Consider the following 24,906-nt stretch of genomic DNA (forward strand, 5'->3'; position numbering starts at 1 on the left):
ATATATATATATATATATATATATATATATATATATATATATATATATATATATATATATATATATATATATATTATATATATATATATATATATATATATATATATATATATATATATATTATGTTTTATCGTGACCTTTCTTATGTCTTCATGTTTTGTAACACTACGCGTTGGGAACTCGTGTATACCAAGGAATATTGTCAATCAGTATACAAGCGTAGGTACAAAAATATATTTTGAAGCGTTGTTGCTCTTTTAACCAATATTGTATGATCTGTGTAATGTATTCACACATGAATGATGAATATTGGTAGCATATCAGCTTTAATACAAAAGTATTTTTTTTATTTGGAGTCTTCTCTTCCTTTTCACTGAAATAACAGCTATTTAAACAATCTGTGGACTGACCAGGTGGAGAGCACCTTAATCCGGTTGAAGAGAGCTTCCTCGTTCTTCACTCTGGTGAGGTCAGATACTGACTGGGCTCCTTGGTCACCAGTCTAGAGTTGGCGAGCCTAGACGCATTTAGAGAACTAGTAGAAGGGGTTGAAGCGAGTGGAGATTTGTGGAAGATAAAACACAGAGAAAAGGCGAGCGTCGGAATTTCACACACGCCCATTGCGTAACGCGGCGTAGAAGAAAAATGATAATTCATATTAATAACAATATTCATTCTTGATATTTTAGCCCAAATTAGAGCGTCTTGTCTAATGAGTGTCGCATAAAGTTACGGCTAATGAGCGCGAATGAGGCCAAGGCCGGTAAGAAAGAATTTCTTAACGAGTCTGACCTTTTGGGTAAGATATTAATTACAAGTTCCTGAGAATAATTTTAATACTATATTTTATCTAACTCTAGATAATAGTCAGTTTTAGTTTTGGTTGCTCACATTCGGTATGATTTGGCATTGGCAGTGTTATTTTTATTGTTATTTATATTTGGGATGATTTGTTTTTATATTGTTATTCATATTCAGGATGACTTAACAATAGCTGTGTTATTTTTATTCTTATTCATATTCTGTTGTACTTAGCAATAACAGTGTTGTTTTTATTGTTATTCATATTCTGCAGGACTTGAAAGGAAGTGTTATATTTATTGTTATTCATATTCTGTAGGACTTTGCAGTAAGTGTTATTTCTGTTGTTATTTTGGATTAACTGTCAAAACGCCCACGTTCATCTCTTTTAGCTACGATCTTCTTAACACTAACATGTTAGGTAAAAAGTTTTACATACAGAGCGTGAAAGATAAAAATCGTCCCCTGAAATAGAGGAAAATCCATTGGGAAAACATCAGTTCGCCCCCTCCCCCATTAACATTCCTCCTTGGAGCTGGATATTTACCTGTTGAATAATAATGGGGAATTACAGACCAGGTGATCTCTCCTTTCCTGGCTTGTGCATATTTTACATTCATTTTGCTCGCTTTTTTTTTTTTTTTTTTTGAATGGACAAGCTGTTGATGAATTTTCATTAAGCAGTTTTGTTTTAGGAGGTCTCTCTCTCTCTCTCTCTCTCTCTCTCTCTCTCTCTCTCTCTCAAGACTCTCTCTCAGGACAAGTTTTTTTTTTTTTTTTTTTGTCGGTACCCTCTCCAGCACAAAAAAGTTAAGTATATCTAAGTTTAACCAGACCATTGAGCTAATCAACAGCTCTCCTGGGGCTGGCTCGAAGGATTAGATTCATTTTACGTGGCTAAGAACCAACTGGTTACCTAGCAACGGGACCTACAGCTTATTGTGGAATCCGAACCACATTAAGACGAGAAATGAATTTCTATCACCAGAAATAAATTCCTCTAATTCTTCATTAGCCGGGCAGGAGAGTCGAACGCTGGGCCAACGTGCCAGGCGACAGCTCTATCCACCCCTCCAACGAAGAACTTCAAAGGTACACCATCATAGAAAGCTGTACATGAAGAAAATTTAACCGTCTGTCTGTCTGTCTGTCTGTCTATGAGTGTCTCTGTCACACCTACTTTATTATAGCAACTTATCTAACTTACTTTATTATAGCAACTTATCTTAGGTGACGAAAAATATTTCAGTCCGTCTTTAAACAAATGGTAGACTATAATATACATAATTATACATGGAGGAAGAGCATCCTTCTGCCTGGCAGTTTGTCAGTGCGTCTGTCGTACTTCCCTTGTCATCACAAGGCAGAATTGTTTGTTTGTTTGTTTTTGTCTGTTTGTTTCTGTCTCTCCGTCCGGCACTTTGCCCGTTACGCTAACCACTCGGTCGATGAATTCACCTTTTTTATGGTACATCAGGAAACCGTATTTTAGATTTGATAATAATGATCATTGTAATCGGAAAAATTGTGACACTTTACATGAAACAGAAGAAACGCTTACACCAACATTAAAAATGTCAATGATGGATAATAATGATAAATATAGTAACGACACACAAAGATAAATAAAACAATAATTCCCAGCAACTCGATACGAATGTTGTACAGTAACGACACATAGATAACCAAAAAATTAATTCCCAGCAACTCGATACGAATATTGTACTGTACATCCCTAGTTAGTGAAATCGTGGCCTCAAAGTCCGTAGATATTACATCCATAATCCTCCGTTGATGCCTTTTCTAGGATGGATTTTATTCGCCGAATCCGGGGACGTAACCTGGACAAATATATCAGGTTTCAGTTGGTGACATTTTATAATTATAAAGGCAACTTCACTGTGTGAGAGATTGGTAGATTATTATTGGACAGGATTTTTTTTAGTGCGTTTGGTTTTTTGTGTTTATGGATTTTGGAATTTCTTTAGCTCATTCATTTTTATTAATTAGTATTTTTTTATGATAATTTTACGTACGTACATTTTTTAAGTGGTCGTTTTGGCTGGCCTCTTAACAGTAATAGTTATAATGATTCAGCGTATTTTCTTGTACATCGTAATTAATTGCTTATTTGTTAATTGTGTCTGTTTAATTTTAACCAGATTTTATGTGATATTTTCCACATAACCTCTACGACACATGCTTTATATAATAAAGCAATATGTGCATCCGTATATTTATTTTTTTCCTGTGTAACAAATTACAATATTCTTTAAAGAATGGAGATACTTTGGTCCGAATTGGGCAGGTCCCTAGGTTGGGACCTGTCTTGAGTACCTTCCATATATTACCATGATATTTGATGGTATGGATTCACTGTTGGGAATGACAACAGTAAGACAATTTTTTTTATTGAACATATTTTTTTAGCCTGTACGTTTTCCTTGGACAGATGCCGTGTATTGGATTATGGTGTGACGTGTGGATGTTTTTATCTAAGTTATTAGGCTTCTTACCTCTGTAGTTTTTTCTTTGTTAGAGCAACGCCAGATGCTGCTGTATATTCTTTTTTTTTTTATGGTAGCCAGTACAGATTATTTTTAAAGTTATTGTTTTTATTCATTTAATTCTGGAAAACTTTTTGTTTTTGTTCATTTAACTCTGGAAAATTTTTTTTATTTAACTCTGGAAAGCTTTTTTTAATGTAATTCTGGGAAGTTTATTTCTTGTTCGTTTAATTGTGGAAAGCTTTGTTTTTGTTCGTTTAATTCTGGAAAGCTTCAAAGAAATTTGGTGAATTATTTTTAGATATTATTGTAGTATACATAAACGGTTTATGGTACTTTTTTATCTGCTTATATTAAGACAATGCACAGTTTGTTGTAGCTGGCCGAAAAGAACAATGTCTAATGGATTCCACATGAAAATTCACAAAAAAAATGAAATAGATATGAATTGTCCAACAATTAATAGCGGTAAACAGATAGTGTATTTGGCAACAAACAACAATAAATGTTGTATGTAACTTAGAGCAATAAGAACAAAGATAGAAAGGATAAAAAAGAAATAAGCAAGCAAAGGAGAGTTCTCTTGCTCTTTCCCTCAAAGAAGTGAAAGAATACGCATGACTGGGGAATGCCGTGATGAAGAGGCCGTGTTACAGCCTCTCGCTTGAGATAAAGAACTATGGAAAATTACCCAAGGCATATATACATATACACACACAAACATATATATATATACATATGTATATATATATATATTATACTATATATATATATTATATATATATATATATATATATATATATATATATATATATATATATATATATATATATATATATATATATATATATATATATATATATATATATATATATATATATATATATATATATATATATGTCAGGTCGTGCAGGTGTCTTTACGTATTTTATTATTATAAAAAAATTATGTGCCTCAAAGGCCTGATGCGTGTTTATCCACCTTTTAATAAAAAATGTGGAAAAATAGTTTAGATAAATATTTGTTGCTTTAATTTGAGTAATGCATCACTTAGATGCAACATTATTCAAAAAGCGGGATTTAGCTCTCTCTCTCTCTCTCTCTCTCTCTCTCTCTCTCTCTCTCTCTCTCTCTCTCTCACAGATTGTAGCTGTTCTCATACATACGCGATAACGTATTTAAGCAAGAGTATTTTGCTTAGTAGTAAGCTAAATAAGATAATAATTTTTCCCAAAATATCCACAGTAGTAGGCCACTAGCAGCGCAGCAGTTGTTGAAACGGCAGATTACGTAAAAAGCCAATATTCCCGTGAGGTCTTGTTTTCTTGGATAACTGAACCCTCTCTTAATTTCATTACTCTGAACATAAGGTTTTCTCTCCTATTTTTACTTAGTTCTCAAACTGTCTTGTTTAGCTGGATGCTTTTATGTATTTTCTCGTCTGGGAAAGCTAAAGGAAAACGTCATCAGCAGCGGACATCAAGTTTTGGAAATAAGTAGATCAGTGAAATTTTGTCAGAAACGTCAACATTTGAAATTAACCCAATTGTAAAGTTTTTGAAAGGTTGTAATTTATTCGACAAAATCTAAATAAAAAAAATATAAGGTAAAACAAATCCTTCGGGCCAGCCCTGTGAGAGCTGGTGATCAACCCATAGGTCTGGTATAACTATCTTAATAATAATAATAATAATAATAATAATAATAATAATAATAATAAATAAAGGAAAACGTAGCATTCACACAAAAAAACAAGTAACTTGTGGCAATGCGTTTACTCGGATTACCGTCATTCATTGTGTAACGTAAGTTACGTCCTGCGGATACCATTCAAGATCTTGTTCCGGCAGAGCCAATGCTTACGAAACACGAGAGAGAGAGAGAGAGAGAGAGAGAGAGAGAGAGAGAGAGAGAGAGAGAGAGAGAGAGAGAGAGAGTATCGGATTTGTGGTTACGTTCTTTTGTTCGTCCTGTTGTTTTAGTATGTGAGAGATCCTCGTTCGTTTGCGTTGTGTTATTGTTCTCCCTAATTTACTGATAACATTTACTTAGACAGTAGTCGTAAAATATTCTTCTTACGATTTTTTTTTTTTTTTTGGGGGGGTGTTCAGGATGCTTCTTTATTTTGTTGTTTGTTTGATATTGTAGCGTCCGTGTGCTGTGAAGTATCTTAGAAGCTATGAGTGAGATTATGGTGAAAACATATTTTATTTTTAGGTTGTCGACTTTTTCTACTGTATTTAATTAAAAAATAGGTTTTAACCAAAACATCTTAATGTGCGTGTGATCTTTTTTTATCGAGTAGTTAATTTGATGTTTTTTTTTTAATGAATATTCTGAACTTCTTTTTCTGGGTATGTCATATATTCAGATAAAATGTAATCATATTTTTTCCGCTAGAATCTGTCAGTATAATTTTTCTCATCTGGTAGGACAGGGATGAATTTGAAATTAACAGCGGTTTGCTTTACACTCATCTGTAGATCATGATTACGCTTCTTGATTTATAAATATTTAGTTTCTTGTTATTTTGATATTCTTTTACAGTGAATAGAACGTTTAATGTATTGCTTAGTATGTATTTTATTTTGTTGACCCAGATATTTACTTTTACTTTGCTCCAGTGACCTTAACAGTGGCTTGACCTCTTAAATAAATCAATGAATCAATCAATCTGCCGGTGATGTTCCATCTGTAGTTCAGTTGCTAAGCAAAGCCGAAGGACGCGCGTCTGAAATTCGATCCTGTATATTTAATTTTAAATACTCTACGAATCAGTCTTATACTATCTAGCTTTCATTGCTCCCTTTTCCCGATTATGATTTTATCCCTACAACCTTACTCTTGCACACGTTTCCCTACCACTTTATGCTTTGGGAAACACTGTCAGGCTCTTTCACTTATTTCCCCAGTTTCTCGGCGCACTCCGTAATCAGTGCAGCAACATTAGCAATTGCCTGCCACTCCACTCTCTCCATTCACGACCCATCGTCTTATCACACGACATACGTAGTTTCCACATCCAATTTCCTCTCTGACTGTTCGCCATGAAGACATAAACACCCTTATCTCAGAGCCACTTTTACACCAAACCAGTCACTCTCCCGCCTGACGTATTCCAGTGAGAAAATGGAACTGATAACTAAACATACACTGTCGTTAACTAATGCAGATTCATGTGAGAAATTATAACTAGACAAACAGTGTCATCAGTTACTACACATTCCACTGTTACCAAATATGGATTAACTTGTTTTCCAGCTTGAGCGTGCACTGACGAAAGAATGCTGTTTTTTTATAACTGTTGTGTTTTTTTATGGCGAGTGATTTTTCTAAACGTTGTGAAAACACGGTATTTCCTTGATTCCCCCCGCCTCATTTTTTATGGAGACATCCTGTGTATTGTTTTATTTCATTTTTTGCCAGTCGAGTCTGCTGTCAGAAAGACACATCCTTCTGTTTTTTGTTTTAAATTGTATAACAGCTTTTATATCAGTTTTTATAGAGTCCTAAGTGGATAAAAAGAAAGATGTGCTTGGCTAATTCTCTGAACCTTCGTTAATTAATGAATACGTATTATCGTAAGGCCTTTCCTGTAGTCTGCATCTTCTTTCAATTTTGATGGGCACTGCACACTGACATGATTATAATAATATTTCAGTTTAATATTTGATGGCAATAGTAACTCGGTAGTAAAGGGTATTTGTGGCATAATATTTGAATAAATGAAAACCTACATGTGTGTAAGAGGTACAAAACTATATGTATATATATATATATATATATATATATATATATATATATATATATATATATATATATATATATATATATATATATATATATATATATATTTATTTATAAATATATTGTATTTATATATGTATATGTATGTATATACATATATGTGTGTATGCATGTGTATATATCTTATATATGAAAGTGGATGTTTGTATGTAAGTTTGTAACTTAGTGCGCTATAGAAATCCGAACCGCTTGACCGATCTAGACAAAATTTGGCACGTGGCCATCATTTGATCCAACTTAGACAATAGGGTAGGTTTCAAACCCATACCTCCGCCCCCTTCCCCTTCGCTTTGTAACATATGCGGTAAACAAACTTTACGGGTTTATCATACCTCATTTCATGTACTCGAAACCATAGAAATATATTATTGAAAATCCTTTTCAGTCACCACAGTAATACCTGGATAAAAGGGACAGACAGAAAAGTAATACCTGGATAAAAGGGACAGTCACCACAGTAATTTCTGGGTAAAGGGACAGTCACCACAGTAATACTTGGATAAAAGGGACAGTCACCACAGTAATGCCTGGATATCAGGGCCAGACAGAAAAGTAATACTTGGATAAAAGGGACAGACAGTACAGTAATACCAGGATAAAAGGGACAGACAGAAGATTAATACCTGGATAAAAGGGACACTCACCACAGTGATACCTGTCAGTTCACCCACAACTGTTTGGAGGGTGAACTTTCACATGAAAAATGTAGAACTGTCAGTCGGACTGTCAACACAAAACCGCTCCCCTTCTCCCTTCTCCCTCCCCTCTCATTCTCCCTCCCCCCTCTCCCTTCTCCCTCCCCCTTCCCATCTCCCTTCCCATCTCCCTTCCCCCTACATGTACACTGTGTCATCCAGAGTTTTCCCGGGCAGAGACGAGTTGATCAGCTAATATATATATGTATATATATACAATATATATATATATATATATATATATATATATACATACATACATACACACACAATACACACACACACACATAGATAAACACCAGTGTCTGGTCACTTGGTGGTTAGTGTTATGTATATTTTTTCTTGTTAGCGTGATAAGAGAAAGTAAGGAAAATAACAGATGCAAGGACAAGTTTATGGTTCCTATGTGGTGTGGTTGATGTTTGAGGCTTGTACAATATTATTTGGTGTTGCGCAAGAGAAGCTACAGAAGATAAGGAAGAGAGTTTGAAAGTGTTTGCAAAAATTGCAAGTTTTTTTTTCCCAAATGTTAACGAGCGTAAGATTTTGAGAGTATCTCTAAACCAGAAAAATAAGGCAGTGAATGTACACAGGCTGAGAGAATGAAAATGGTTGATTGGTGCAGGTAGTTTGGAGAAAACATGAATAAAGTGGTAGGATCAGAATACTTGAGGAGAGACAGTTAGCTGCACCCCTGCCGAAGGTTTGGTAGAGTAGAGGATTTTCTGTGAAAGCAAAAGTTTTAATGTATAAAGGGATTGTTAAACCGACGCTCCTTTATTAAAGCTCTTGAAATTTATGTTCCTCCTTGAGTGAATGGAATGAAAAACATAGATTAAAAGCTGAGAGAGTTGTAGATGGGAAATTGATTTGGTAAAAAGTTAGCACAGGAATTGTATTTGATCTGGTCATGTGGAGAGATTGTAGAACTATGATTTGTTAGAAATGGCGTAATATTCCGAAGTGTTGAAAAGATAGTTAGGGAGACTGAGATTGTGTTGGCCTGATGGGATGAAAGGGAGGATTGATAGGATAGACCTTAATAATTATTCTGTATTGACGAGAGTGCTTGAATGATAGAGGTGAGTGGTGCAGTGTGTGTGTGTGCGTGTGTATTTGTGTGATGAGGGGGAATGCCAACACTGCTAATGAGCCTTTTATGGAAACATCTGTTATTGGTCAAGTCTTTGGAGTTTTCTACACATGTTGTTCATCCTTGTTGCATCAGTTAAATTATAAATGTGGGTACGATTGTTATCTGAAGCCCTTCCTATTTTGGGAGGCCTCTTATGGGGGAAAGGAAAATAAATGATTACGTACGTATTAAGTGGGGTACATAAATATTTGGCCATTGTGTGCCATGAATACATAACCATTCCGTATAGATTGCAGTCCAATGTCGACATGTATGTGGGACTAGGATATTTTTCACGTTGGCTGTTAAGTGGATCTTTAATATTCGTGGGCCAAAACCTGTAGAGAACAAATAATACATTCATTGATTGTTTTTATTTTTTGTTTCTCATACTCATTGTTTGAAACAGAGGAAAGAAGAGTGTGGGTGAAATATGGTTGCGTGTATGTTTATATACTGTAGACACTGATGAACATCCGTTTCCTGTTTATATAAATTTATATATATATATATATATATATATATATATATATATATATATATATGTATATCTATATATATATATATATATAATGTTTATTTAAAATACATATTGTATGTTTACATTAAAAACATTTTACCTATATGCATATATATATATATATATATATATATATATATATATATATATATATATATGTAATTATTGTAAATATGTTTTAATCCCTTTGAAAATTGTCTGTGAAGAATATTCCCAGTGTTTATGTTAATAAGAACTAGAAATATGTCCACAGGGAGAAGATCGTGTTTAAATAAAAATAAGTGTGTTCTGTAGTTAAGGAGTGAAAGTGAGTGTCCACTGGAAAATCGTTTTTATTTTATTTCTACAAATAAGAAAGAGAATTAAGTTTCCAATATGTAGAAAGCATCAAGACTGATTAGAAAAATACAGACTATCTCTTGTGGATGAGAATGATAAATAAACAACAGTTTGTGATGAAACAAGAGAGACAATTTTACTGACATAAAACCGACAGCTGTTGTGTGCGAAGAAAAAAAAAAAATGCCTCCATTTAACCCAATGAGAAAATAACTTTTGGGGAGGCGAGAAAGGTGGAGGAGTACTAGTAGTAGGCGTAGAGGAGGAGGAGGAGGAGGAGGAGGCGGAGGAGGAGGAGGAGGAAGAAGAAGAGGAAAGAGAGAGAGAGAGAGCGTGGGGCGCTCAAAAGGAGGAAGGAAGAAGCCACTCTAGGAGGAGGATGACTTCCTTCCTGGGGTGCTGCCTTAGGCGAGATCGCCTGTCGGAGGTGGTCGAAGTAGTGGTGGTCAAGTGCCCTGACTCATGTGAGTTTGTGAGTTTTTTTTTTTTTTTTTTTCCCTAAACCCGTCTGTGAGGATAATATGTAGGACTTGAGTTTGATGATTTTATCCCTTAGAAGAGGAAAGGTAGTGGGTTTTGTATGAGTTTTGTCTCTCTGAAGAAGAAAAGTAATCGATTTGTTTTAGTGTTATCCCTCGGAAGAGGAAAAGTAGTAAATTTAATTAATTTTATCCGTTAGAATAGGAAAGGTAGTTAGTTTTGTGTTAGTTTTATCCCTTTGAAGAAGAAAGGTAGTCACTTTACACTAGTTTATATCCCTTTAAAAGATATATTTACCGAGCATTGTGTGTTGTTATTCCTCGACAGATGGTAATTAGGTAGCGTGAGATTTTCCCTTAAAATATTTTTATTAGACATTGTGAGTTTTTATCCCTTTGAAGGTGGCATTTAGGTACTCTTGAGTTTTATCCTTTTAAAGATGATAAGTGAGTTTGTATCCCTCTAAAGATGGTAATCTGGTATTTTTGGTACTTGGTAAGTAGATTTGTAAAATTCAACCTTTTAAAGATAGTAATGAAATATTATGGTTGTTTATCATTTTATAGAGCCTTGATTAGTTATAGCGAGTTTTTTTATTCCTTTAAAGATTATAATTAAGTAATGATAGTTTGTATTCCTTCAAAGATTGACATTATGTGATGTTTTCATGTCTTTTATTGTGGCGAATCATTATTGGATATGAGTTTTTATTACTTTAAAGATGGCACCAAGGTATTCACGTAAGTTTGTGTATTTTGTAATGATTACTGAAAACTGAGAATGAGTGTATTACACTGGAGAGGATGAGAATAGTTAGTAACTAGAGTATGTAATTCCCGTCTTATGAAATCCTTTGAAGGATATGAGAAGGGTGTTTAGATTTTGTCATTTGGAGAGAATAGATGGGATTGTTATGTTTTTTTGGTTGGGTGTAAATTGGTGTCCCTGGAGGATGGTAAGTATGCAGTATTGATATTTATGATCCATTCTGTAATATTATGTCATTTAGTATATCCGAAATAATCCTTAGAAGAGGATAAATAATTAGTATATTAGTCTTACTCCCATGTAATTCTTAAGCAAACTTTGTGAGCTTTTTTCACGGAGAGTATTTAACCTTACATGAGTTGTTTTCAAAAGAATCTGGTTTGATATGCGAGTTTTTGTCTGCGAAAGTTTACCCCGTTTTCATAATGCATTCTGACACCAGATAATATTGAATCACTCAGTCAAAATCATAATGTGCTGCAGTATGATGTTCGGTTTCTGGTGAAATGTCAATAGTCATTTAAAATGCTAAGGCATGCAAGCGTTTCTGTTGAAACCAGGAAGTTGTAGAGCCACTCATTGGTGGGTCGATATCGTCCTCGGCTAGCACTCTGCTGGGTCCGCGTTCGAGTCTCCGGCCGGCCAATGAAGAATTAGAGGAATTTATTTCTGGTGATAGAAATTCATTTCTCGGTGTAATGTGGTTCGGATTCCACAATAAGCTGTAGGTCCCGTTGCTAGGTAACCAATTGGTTCTTAGCCACGTAAAATAAGTCTAATCCTACGGGCCAGCCCTAGGAGAGCTGTTAATCAGCTCAGTGGTCTGGTTAAACTAAGGTATGCTTAACTTGTAGAGCCACTCACGAGTTTTTTATTTTTTTGTCTCGCGCGAAAGAGTCATTAGCCACTTTTGCTGTTACACTGTGAAGTATCAAAGAATTATTTTTGGATATAACACGTATGATATTAAGGGAAATATGTTCCTCTATTTCTCTGTGTTTTTGTTGAGTTTCACGCATTATAAAAGTATTGTGTCGGGTAGTTGATGCAATGCTGGAACGTTGTACGTAGCATCGCATTTTGTTTTACTTAATGTTTTTACTTGTTAGATATTTCCTCTCATTATTGGTTCATTTCCTGTACGTTTTAAGCTAGTAATTACATGTCAACTCTTTGTCACTTGCTTTCAATGCCTTACACTTTAGTATTCATAACACGCGTTTATCAATATATTGTGACTGTAATGCTCCAGCGAATTTCCTGTCATTATTTTGGAGCAGAGAAATGTTCATAAATGAAATGCAAGGTCGTAGAGTTTCGGCATATTGATTTATCTAATATTCGGTCGTATGAGGTTGAATGTCTAGAAATCAGAATTGATAAGTTTCTCGGTAATATCTGGATTATTTTTTATGTCATGTATTATGTTTGGCAAGTTTTACCATTTATTAGTTTCTTTTTTCACTGACGTTCTTTGTCACTAATTATATCTTTTGGATGTGAACTCAGCTTTCCGAATTAGTGCTTACAAGAGATACAATATAAATCGTATTCATTCGGCGCATGTCAAGGAGTTTTTTTAGAATTTTATTCAAATTTGTAAGATATCCCGTCTTAGTTTAAAGAACCCCGGCCTGGGAGAGGGTTTCTGAGAAGAATAAAAAAAGTTAAATAAACAGAAGTTCTGGTAATGCCAGTTAAGCTCGTAAAAGATTATAATTGGTGTATTTTAGGATACCGGAAAATAAAAAGGAGGAGGCTTCGTTATTCCATGAAATGTGTATTTGCACTGATGTTGAAACGAGTAGGAAAAGTATACTGATTGCCGGTTAACTGTAAAAAAAAATTGAATGAGGTAGACTTGGGGAAAAGTTCCGTCAGGGATAAAAATTCTTTTGAGCAATTGGGTCAAAAGAAGAGTTCTGTTTTGTTTCTGTTAGTTTCAAAATATTTATTTGTTTAGTTGGGCATATATTAAATATGCTTAACAGTCAGTGGAAAGCTTTTACTATAAAAAGTATCGTTAAGGAAAAAATTATTTTGAGCAAATATGTTAAGACAAGAGTTCTGATATGTTTTTAATACAGTCTCAAAATATCCATTTGTTAAAATGGCCTTATAATAATTTGTTGCCTAACAGTCAGTAGAAAAGTTTTACTATAAAAAGTTTGTTAAGGAAAAAATTAATTTGTGCAAATATGTCAAGGGAAGAGTTCTGATATGTATTACTGTCTCTTAAATAGTTATTTGTTTAGATGGCCATATATCCAATTTGCTTAACAGTTATTAGAAAATTTTTACTATAAAGCGATTTTCTTCTTCAGCGGGACACAGTGATTGGTTGTTTGCCATTCGTTTCATTTGCAATCCGAGTTGCAGGAAATGGAGCCAGCCAATCTCCCGGTTGGGTGAGTGGAGGAGATTAGTTTGAACGGATGGATGCAAAAGAATGGAATATATATTTTCTGGTAATTCTCGTATTTTAGTGTCACGTTAAAACACAAATAATTCAATTTCTCGATGAAGTTGTCTTCTTTTCGTCATGATCCTCATTCTGTAGCTGTTCTACGGATAACACTTTGGCCGTTGCTTTGTAGAGCGGCTTAGAATGGATGTTCACTGCAAGGTTACCTTCCCAAAGATATATAGAGTTTCAGAATCGAAAAATCGATAGTCGACCTGCCTTACCTGTCTGTTATTGCCATTCGGTGGTGGAAATTGGGACTCCCTACATTCCCCTTCGTTTCCCAAATCATTTAACTTAACGTGAGGTGAGAATTGCAACCGTTCATAGCCCTGTCACCTAATATATATATATATATATATATATATATATATATATATATATATATATATATATATATATATATATATATATATATATATATATATATATATATATATATTTATATATATATATATATATATATATATATATCAGTGACACTGTATATATCATATCTATCTATGTCTATCTATCTATATATATAGATAGATAGATAGATAGATAGATAGATAGATAGATAGATAGATAGATAGATATTAATTTCACTAGCCAAAGATCGTAATTGGAGTCAAGCACCGAGACAATAGGAACACCGTAATACAGTAAATATTTCCTGATGGCGGCGGCTTCTCTTCGCTGCCGAGTCAACACAAAACGGTTATTCCACCTTCCTGATTTTTTGTTCATAGCCCTGGCTGTCGACGTTGAATTGCTCACCCTTATTAGGTTGTCCGTGAGAGTGCAGTGATGCAGATGAGGGTGGGTGGAGGAGGAGGAGAAGTAGGAGGAGGGAGGCTCTTGACCGGAGCCCAAATGAGGGCGATGGTCCTTGCTTTTATTCTGTTTTGCTTTCCGGTTGTTTATTCGGGAGGTTTCGTGCCTTATTTTTGTCGTTATTTAGTTAAAAATCTACTGTCTTTTAATTAAACCCAAGTTCCTCGTTGGACGAGTCGGTAGAGTTCTCGGCTAGCACCCTGCTAGGCCCGAGTTCGAGTCTTCGACCGGCCAATGAAGAATTAGAGGAATTTATTTCTGGTGATAGAATTCATTTCTCGGTATAATGTGTTTCGGATTCCACAATAAGTTGTAGGTCCCGTTGCTAGGTAACCAGTTGGTTCTTAGCCACGTAAAATAAATCTAATCCTTCGGGCCAGCCCTAGGAGAGCTGTTAATCAGCTCAGTGGTCTGGTTAAACTAATGTATACTTAACTTTTTAATTAATTCCAAAATGTTCATGTAATATATCCAGCAGTATTGAGAGATTTTAACCTTAAATTTATATAAATTTATGTCTAATGATTATTTGTAGTTTAGGAATTACTCATATTACTGTAAAGCAAGAAATATTTTCCAGTTCCCGTGACGGAGTATTTTATAATCACCAGATCGAGAAAACAAGATTTTATAAGTGATTCCCATTAGCTTTTCATGTTCGGTAATGTTAAGCGATTTAATTCTGTTTGCTCATGTGAAACAACATGGTGTAAGATAATAGTGTCTTGATTGTGACTCTTGTAGCATTATGGGAGATCTCTGTTTCTGACGGTTGATCTAGAAACAAGGTTAATTCACTGTTTTGAACATCGATTTTGTGATGATGTTTTCCTTCAAATTTTTACCTTTTCTGTTTGTCACATTTTTTGATGGGACGGAGTTGTTCATAATTTCGTTGTGATAATGTTCATAATATTATGAGGACTTGAACGTTGCTGTTTTGAATCTCTTTGCTGCTTGTTCTTTTGAAGACAAATGAATTGTTTTAATTGTACGTAGTTATTTTGTTCGATAGATTTTGTGAGATAAATAACTTTTTTTTATTTCGTATAATTTGGACGTTTTGTTCGTCTAATGTGTTGATGGTTTGTTCTGATATCAGACTTCACTTTTTTATTTCCTGAGGGCAAGGCTGCAATGCTGTTCTACAGATTTTATGAGGTAGTTTGGCCCATTAAAATTTCAGTCCGCCTTTCGTGAGGAAGAATGGCAGGAATCCAGGATTCCCTTCCAGCATTGGGAAAGATTTCAGGCAAGAACACTTGGCCGTCTTCCAGCGGCATCCAAGATGCTGTTCTCGAAAGAATAACATAGAATTTTTGATTTGCATGGCTGCCGAATGAGGTCAAACAATGACTGCCAATAACGAAGACCTGAGACGGCAATATCTGTGTCTATCTGTCTGTCTATCTCATGCGTATATATATATATATATATATATATATATATATATATATATATATATATATATATATATATATATATATATATATATATATATATATATATATATATATATATATATATATTTAACTTTCCATCTTACGGCAAATTTTATAACCCCACTTTTTTTCACAGCTGCCAAGTAATTTTGTTAAATCCAGTCCAGTCTGAGTTGACGTATCACAGAAATAGCAAGGTCTGCCTCACACGCTTTGAGTCCTTGTTTTTTCCTCTTGTATTTATTGATCAAACTTGAGCCAATATCCCTTTACGTTTGGTAAACTGCTTCTATCCTCTCTCAAACAAGCTGTGAAATCAAATATATGTGAGATACAATTTGGCTTTTTGCCAAGTTGAAGTGAAGTTGAAAAAAAAAAAAAACTTCACTTAAGAACAAAATAAAACTTTTCTATTTGTTATTCGGTGACCATTCGAGACGAATTTTTTAAAGTTTTCGATGGGTACCTGTATAACACATCAAACCTTTGTTTTCAATTCATTTTCAATTTACGTCTAATGATATTCCCAGCTAACTGATTTCTTCTCGGGTACAGGTGTTTATATCGTCTTGTTTCTGTATTTGAATTGGTATAGTTCGGATTGAGTTTTATTCGAATTATTTATAAATTTGTACTATTTTAGCCGAAAGATCTCTGTGTCTCAGTGGTTCTCAACCAGGGCAATTCCAGAATTTCAGGGGGGCGAATTGTGACCACAGATTGGCAGGCTCAAACTGGCTCTAGGCCCACACAAAACGCAGTGTGCATCGGTCCGCACTACTGAGAGATCACGCTGGGCTTTCTTTCCCTAGTTTGTGTGTTTGTGTTAGTGTTTTGTTGCATAATATTTGGAATGAACCTAATGAGGCAGATAATTTTGGAAGAGGGGGGGGGAATGAGATTCTGACGTATGGTGAAAGGGTGGATGGGCCAAAAAGGTTGAGAACCACTGCTGTATCTGTTGTCAGAACGCGTTACATGACGTCCTTGTTCAGGTATTGGCTGTAATTTTCCGACGAGTGTTTTTTACAGATTAAGGATTTTTAGCAGTTTTAATGATTTTCTTCACGATTAACGCTTATTTATATTTTAAATTATTGTGTGGTGAATACTTTGGTATTTCCTTACTAAAGCTGGTAAGTTGTATGCTGTTGTTAATTCCGTGTTTCTTTTGATATTGTTTGAAAAATGTAGAAATATATTTACTCCCCTACATTTTTTAAACTCATTTTGTTCATTTTATCCATAACACTTTAGTTTATGGATAATGTATTTATGTCCCACAAAATAATAAAATAGAAATCTGTACATTTTTCTCTACAGGTAAAATTATTTTAACGACTTCTGTTTCATGATTAATTACTATTCCATCTAAAAACATATTTAAGTCATATAGGCTCTGAATGAATAAATTGTGCCATGGGCAGTGGTGTTCTATGGAGCCATAGTAGTAGTATAGTAGTAGTAGTAATAGTAGTAGTAGTAGCGGGAATAATCTATTAATTATTAATTGATCGATGCCATGACGAAGCGTCTCACATTTCATTTCTTCCGTTCATTGCAGGTTGTTGCGGGTGCTGCTCGGCCTTCCGGCCTCGCTACAAAAGATTGGTGGACAATATCTTCCCGGCCAATCCAGAGGTTTGTGATCTATTATTCACGGAGCTTCCGTCGTCGGCGTCGTCTCGCGATATTTACTGTTGAAAGTCTTGGGTCTCCTCTCTCATTTTTTAGTATTTTGCTGTTGAAGCTTTGATCTTCCTCTTCTTGCGATACTTTGTTTGTTTGGTACTTTGATCTCATTTTTTAATATTTTGTTATTGGTACTTTGATCTTTCTCTTATTCTGGTGTATTTTTTTTTCACTTTGATTTTCTTCTTATTGTTCTTATTTTGTTTGATGAACTTGAATCTTCCTTTTGTTCTTACGATTTTGTTTTTTTGGAACTTAATTTTCATCTTATTCTTGCTATATTGTTTTTTTTTAACTTGATCTTCCTTTTATTCTCGCGATATTTTGTTTCAACTTTGACCTTCTTTTTCTTGCGATTTTTTTTTTAACTTTGACCTTCCTCTTATTCTGGCGATTTTTTCTTCTTTTTGGAACTGATCTTTCTCTTATTTTTGCAATATTTTGCTTTCGAAAATCTTCATCCTTTTTATACTGGTCATGTTTTATTGGTGAAATTTCGTCTTCTAATTATTTGCTGTTTATTATGGAAACTTATAATTTTCCTCTTTCTTTACGCACTTAGGAAGACCCTGTGATCCAGTCTTCACGTGATCTTTCATGAGTGAAACTTTGAACATTTTCTTGTGCTTTCTATACTGCCCTAAAATGAAAGACGGCAGTATCAGCAAAAAATACAAAACTGAGAAAAATCGTAGATACTCCCTTGCCTTACTACTGATTTTTGCAGATCCTGCAGATGGGACCCCTAAATACTCGTGGAAAGCATTGGAGAATCATTCTGAAACTACAGTAACTTGTGTATTAGTGTTTCGCGCGCGCCAATAGGTGGCACATCTCAATTTCGAAAATTTTGCAGATACTGCGGTTTTCCATTTTAGGGCAGTATAAATTACTATTAAATCCTTAGTCTCTGTGGAATTTTTGCGGTATTTGATTGTTCAGGTTCTGACTTCCTCGTTTTTGCGTAATGAAACTAGTTCCAAAACTTCTCCTGTTTTGTATTATTGTTTGCTATTTAATATTCCTCAGTTTTCTAAACCTTTAAATTTTCATGTGCCACTTAATTGTGTACCTGCGTAAGGGGTTCAAACGGCTACAGCTTGAGGTTCTCGTTTTTTTGAAAAAATTTTAGTTATATCGATGTCATAATATTGCCCCCACCCTCTCTCTCTCTCTCTCTCTCTCTCTCTCTCTCTCTCTCTCTCTCTCTCTCTCTCTCTCTCTCTCTCTCTCTCTCCACTGTTTGTTGTAGTGAAGAAAAGAGGAGAAGAGCACTATATTAGCTATTTAACTTGTCACAGTCTCTCCACCTTGAAGAGCAAGACTATTTCAAATCATTTTCTTATCTTGTACCGTATTTCCGGCCCTTCTCTCAGGATCCCTGTGTTTAATCACATGATTATTTACAATTGTTATTGCACTTCCCGTCCAATGACACTCCTGCAAGTGCGCATTCGAGTCTGCGCGCATGTACACACGCCCTCGCCTTTATAAATAAAAGATCACGAACAGACGGTTTGGCCTGTCGTTGCAATGATCAGTATTTTCCTAAGAATAAAACAACAACGAACAACTGCAGGATGCAGTGACACCCGACTTAATGAAATATTTGCGACCGAATCAGAGTCAGCCTCCGCCAAGAGTTAAAGATGAGAGCATGTTTTGATGGTCATTAGAGGCGCCTGGAGATTCATGGCTGGTTTGTCCTTCTTATGGGGGGCGTTGGTGTTTTTGTTGTTGTTTCTGTTTTCGAAGTTGTTGTTGTTGATATTCTCGAGATTTTGTTGTAAAGCTTAAAGAAATTGTTATTATATTTATAATCGCCATTTATCAATATTTTTTTTGTACTGGTGATATTGTAATATTATCGTCAGCATCGTCATTTTTCCTGTGTTATAACTTAGAGAACCACTGGTATTGATTTTTTAAGTTGTCTTGTACGAACATTAAAGATGTACAGAAGTAACGCCCGATATAATCTATATATCTCTTGTAGCTTTCTTCAAACGCCATTATGAATAATGTTATAGAATTCGTGTCTTCAAATTTTGTCGTTAGACCAGAGTAGAATAAAAAGAGTTACTAAGAGAGAGAGAGAGAGAGAGAGAGAGAGAGAGAGAGAGAGAGAGAGAGAGAGAGATTAAACCCCATTCCGCTGCTAGAGGATGAGGAAAGTAGGAATATAGGAAATCTGCGGATGTTTCGTTTTTCATTACCAAATTATGCCAGGCTCTTAACATTTCTACCTTTAGGACAAGGAATTTTAATTGTCTTCAATGCCAAGGAAACCGTATTGTTAGCAGGACTCCCGGGCATGAATGAAGGCCTACCAAGAATCTCTCTCTCTCTCTCTCTCTCTCTCTCTCTCTCTCTCTCTCTCTCTCTCTCTCTCTCTCTCTCTCTACCCACAGTAAATTCAATTCGACATAAAATGGCATTCACTTCTTTTACGTCCGTCTTAGATCTAATAATATGAAGAAAAACTTTTGGTTTTTGTATCATGTTATAATGGTCGAAATAATAGAGCTATTTGTCTATACCTTTCATGTATTGGAAAATGTTTTCGTAAGTTCAAAGACTAGTGCTGTCAACATGCCAAGCAAATATTGAGGCATGCATGGAGAGTAGCTAATTATTATAATATTATAACGTTATATACATATATATGTGTGTGTGTATGTGTATATATATATATATATATATATATATATATATATATATATATATATATATATATATATTTTTATATTTATATATAATATAATATATATATATATATATATATATATATATATATATATATATATATATATATAATATATATATATATATATATATATATATATATATATATTATATATTATATATTATATATTATATATATATATATATATATATATATATATATATATATATATATATATATATATACTTATATCAGGAGTCAGATGAAAGGGTAGAGTGAGCAATGATACCACAAGGGAAATAAGGAAAGTCCCATATGTAGATGAGGTAATGGTGAAGGGGACATGGAAATAGGTCGGCCGTGTCCTCCGTACAACACCTTGGAGAATAGTACGTGACAGTGTCAGCTGGGATCCTGTAGGCACCAGAGAAATGGGAAGACCCAGCCCTACTTGAATGAGAATTATGGGAAAGGGGGCTGGAGGTGAGTGGAGATTTGTGGAAGGAACGAGCACAGGAAAGACAAGAGTGGCAGAATTTCACAGAGGCCTTTGAGGCAAAAGGCGTTGAATTCAGGTGGTGATGGCGGTGTATCTTTACAAATAAAGCTTTATTCTAAAAGAGGTTGACTGAAACTTCCACAACTTTGGCAGGGTCATTGTTGATGTGTGCCTTCAGCCAGCTTTCTAGTTCGTGCGAAATTCCTTACGTCTTTTTTCCAGTTCTTTTGATGAAACTGACAAATTATTTCGTTTTATTTTACTGAAAAAGAATAGTGTGCATTGCTGCACGAATTAATCCTTATTGAAGGCATTGTTTATATACACGATGTATTTTTGAACAGATGAGGTTAAGTGACGAAAGAGCGTAATAACTTTGAAGATATGAATCAAAGTCGATTCAAGTTGTTCAGCTGACTCGCAACTTTTATTTTATCTTTCAGGGGAATTAGAATGCTTCTCTCTCTCTCTCTCTCTCTCTCTCTCTCTCTCTCTCTCTCTCTCTCTCTCTCTCTCTCTCTCTCTCTCTGTGTGTGTGTGTGTAGAAAGAAATACTTTACCTTCCAAAAGAAAGAAAAACAGGCTGTTTAAAAACAAGGAAAGTACTTGAGAAAAAAATTACTTCCGTGTAAGAATGACGCATTCACTCCGCATCTATCTCCTCACGCACAACGACTAATCACAATGAAGCCCCGGGCGGCAGTCGATGTTTTGTCCGAGTTACCACTTGAAGGAAACCGAGTGGAATTATTACTCTCGTAAAATGCACAAAAGGAAAAACGGAACTGCATTCATGTTCACGCACGGCCGCCCTGGCTCTCCTGATATGATATTGCCCCATTGTTCTCCGGTTTTTCGCGGCTGAAGTGAAATTTATTGGGGTTCCAGCTCGGGATGGGAGTGCCCTTGATTCTTTGTTTCCTTGTTTGCGTTTTCTAGTCGTGCGTTTAATATGCTATCCGTCTCGTGGCGCTCGCTCGCGCGTGAACGCACACTGGCAAGCACAGAGGATTATGTTGTGTGTGTGTATATATATATATATATATATATATATATATATATATATATATATATATATATATATATATATATATACTGTATTTATATGTATGTGTGTGTGTATTTGTGTATATGAAGTTATGGTCTTATTTTTTTATATGAACATTAAATATTTGTTCAAGAATATGCATTTCATTTATGTCTCTAATATTTCTGTAAGTACATTGCGAGTAATTCCACTTCCGCTAGCCTGAAAATTAAGCAGGAACCCTTCATTTGGTGAACAGTAGCTCAATATTAAAGACATATAAAATAATAATTTGTGGCGCAGCAGCATTTGATTATATACACCTGCATACTCACAACTCAATCCGCGTCGGACATGAAATCTTGTAAATATTCAGGAGGGCAAATCGATCTGTGCTGTTGACCATTTTTGTCACTGAATAATATCTCACCTTAAAATAACGGGGTACAATATATTACTAAATACATGAGTAAGAATCGGAGTAATATAAGTCGTTAATAAGTCTCATATTACATAGAATTTAAGAACGTTTTGTACGACCTTGAAAATTTCTATGATAACCGGGTAAACAATATCACTAAATACATGCGTTAGAATCAGAGTGGTATTCATCACTAAGTCTCATAATTCTTAGAATTTAAGAACGTTTTGTACGACCTTGAAAATGTCCAGTCTTGTTCTGCCGAGAGGCAGTTGCGTCGAGCTTACGCTAATATTTAAGAACCGGGAACCTTTGCGTTAGAATGTTGTTGGAAAACGATGGTTAATAACCTCGAAGGATTACAACTTCTTGCTTTGTCAGTATTTACGGTGGTTTGAGGAGTTGAAGTTCGTGTTTTTTTCTTTTTGTGATTTTATGTATTTAACGATACAAATCACAAATTAAGATTGAGTACGTGATAATTGGATGCAGGGAAGTCTATTATTTCGTTTATGTATATATGGCAAGTGCACATTATATATGGGGCTGGTTTTATATACAGTTATTTACAGATAATGTATGTGTGTTGTATATCAGTTCTTTGTTGTTAAGGAAAGTGTACATAAAAATTACTTCTTGTATTTTTTGTTCGAAATTAAAATATTGCATAACCATTTTTGTACCATACTGTTTCCTCGAACTATTTGACCGCTCCTCTCTCTCTCTCTCTCTCTCTCTCTCTCTCTCTCTCTCTCTCTCTCTCTCTCTCTCTCTCTCTCTCTCTCTCTCTCTCTCTCGTTGCTTCTACATTTACTCTATGCCTTTATAGTCGATTTGTGCTTCCCTTAGAAATTTATTTATTCAGTCTGTGTCTACAGTCAGTCCGTTGTGTTTTACCTTAGAAGAATCATAAGTATTTGGTTTTAATTTTAAATTGTTATTGATTTTCTTTTCCGTTTAGTAAAATCAAGTTGGAGAAAACACGTAAATTACTGTCACATATAAACAAAGCTATCGTTGGGTAGGGTGCCAGTTTCTCTCTCTCTCTCTCTCTCTCTCTCTCTCTCTCTCTTTGTGATGTTTAGATCACAAACATCGCATAACATGAATCTCATAAGATTTATTTTATTTGTGATGTTTATATCATAAACGTCGCTTTTAGGATTTTTTTAGTGACCTTTTCACCGTGAAAGGGGCTATTTTTCCCCTTAGAAAAAACTATTAAGGAAGTCATAATTTCAGGTCGAAAGCCCTATGTTAAATTATTATTATTGTTATTGAAATGTAATAGTGAGGTGTCTGGTTTTATCATACTGTTGTATTATTGTTTAATTTGATGTGCATGACTGGTTGCATTGGTTGGTAAAAATTGCCGAATCGTTTTCTTGTCCCCATATGTTCTAAATAGATTGGTTGAAATTGCCATTGCACTTTTCACGATGAAAATGGAGTTGTAAAATTGTTTTCTTGTAAAATGAAACATTGTGTAATAAAAATTCACAGTTATACAGTAAATTGTATTGCTCTGTAAAAGATAAAAACATAGTAATACAATTTACTATACAGTTGTGGATTTTTATTACACGACTGGTTTTCACGAGATTGTGAATTTCTTAGGAAATGAAATAATCGTTAATTCACTTTTAACTGTTAAGTTTCCAAACTTTCTAAAAAAAAAAATCGAAATGTAGAAATTCGAGATCGCCCTCCTTAAGAAAATCTCATTTATAATTTTTTAAACGATCCCCAAAGGAAAGTTGATGGCCTTTCTAAAACCAATGTTATAATTCCTGCTCTTGGAAATGTACATTTGACTGTTAGTTCATAAAATAATTCATTACAGTTTTTAGATGATGCTAAGTAATTATTGCTCTCTCTCTCTCTCTCTCTCTCTCTCTCTCTCTCTCTCTCTCTCTCTCCATTACCCTGACAAGACGAACTTCCTGCAACAGGAACAGATCGTAAGTGCTAAGGAAGACCATATCCCTGCTTATCCCGCCCCTTGATTCACTGTACTTTATGATCATGAATATCCGACGATACTGATGTTACCTTTGACTCGCGACTTTAAAAAAAAAACATGTAATATTATACTGCCAGAATGTTAGGTATTGCTCACAATGTTTAGGCTACCTAACAACAGAGATGGTTCCAATGCCATACGCTTCAAATTTTCCGTTTAGCCTATTTTAGAATAATGTTCCTTCGTGTGGATGACAGCAGCCTCCGGGTATCTTGTCTCCCTCAGTGCTGGTTATCATATCCCAACGGTGGTAATTATGATCAGGTCATTGTCAGCGGATATATTATCCTGTGTTTCAGCAAGGAAATTAGTTCCACGAAAGCCTTTATTGCCTGCGACTCAAGAACAGTGTGACATACTCGCATAAGTAACTGCATCGTGTTGAGGTGCCACGGTGCTTTATTGCCCAGTACCAGGCGTCTTTCCTTTCCTTAACTGTGAAACGGTCTTCCTGACAGTGTTATTGAAACTGGTGCTCTCAAGTTTATGAGGCAGTAGGACTACTGTAAAACGCCGTGCGCCATTGCCCTCGTTTTCAGTATTTCTGTTGTTGTTTGTTATATTCATCCTTCTCCTTATATTGCGTGTTTTTATTTACTTGTTCATTTGTCTCTACATTTTTTACATATCTGTTCTCTGTTTCCTTCATATGCGTCTTCTCTTGTGTCTGTTGTTTCTTTGCTAGTTAATTGCGTCTTAGGCTAGTTCTGCATGAATGTTTTAGTTTTTACATTAACAGTGACATTGATTAACATTGATGATGATTTTATTTTAAAGAAGATAC

The 24,906-nt window shown here is 34.8% G+C and overlaps 1 protein-coding gene across 5 annotated transcripts in view; it reads left to right on the top strand.

Moving 5' to 3' along the window:
- Window positions 1-24,906, top strand: part of stmA (Protein EFR3 homolog stmA) — a 170,961-nt gene that overhangs the window by 116,646 nt on the left and 29,409 nt on the right. For 4 of the 5 annotated variants that reach the window (XM_067131056.1, XM_067131057.1, XM_067131054.1 and 1 more), the window contains one exon: window positions 17,339-17,415. In XM_067131056.1, the coding sequence (XP_066987157.1) occupies window positions 17,339-17,415 (77 nt within the window). Of the gene's footprint in view, window positions 1-10,103; window positions 10,269-17,338; window positions 17,416-24,906 lie in introns of those variants that run through there. The other variant, XM_067131053.1, reaches the window with a different exon arrangement.

The sequence above is a fragment of the Macrobrachium rosenbergii genome, chromosome 29, assembly GCF_040412425.1.
Source record: "Macrobrachium rosenbergii isolate ZJJX-2024 chromosome 29, ASM4041242v1, whole genome shotgun sequence".
Taxonomy (NCBI): domain Eukaryota; kingdom Metazoa; phylum Arthropoda; class Malacostraca; order Decapoda; family Palaemonidae; genus Macrobrachium; species Macrobrachium rosenbergii.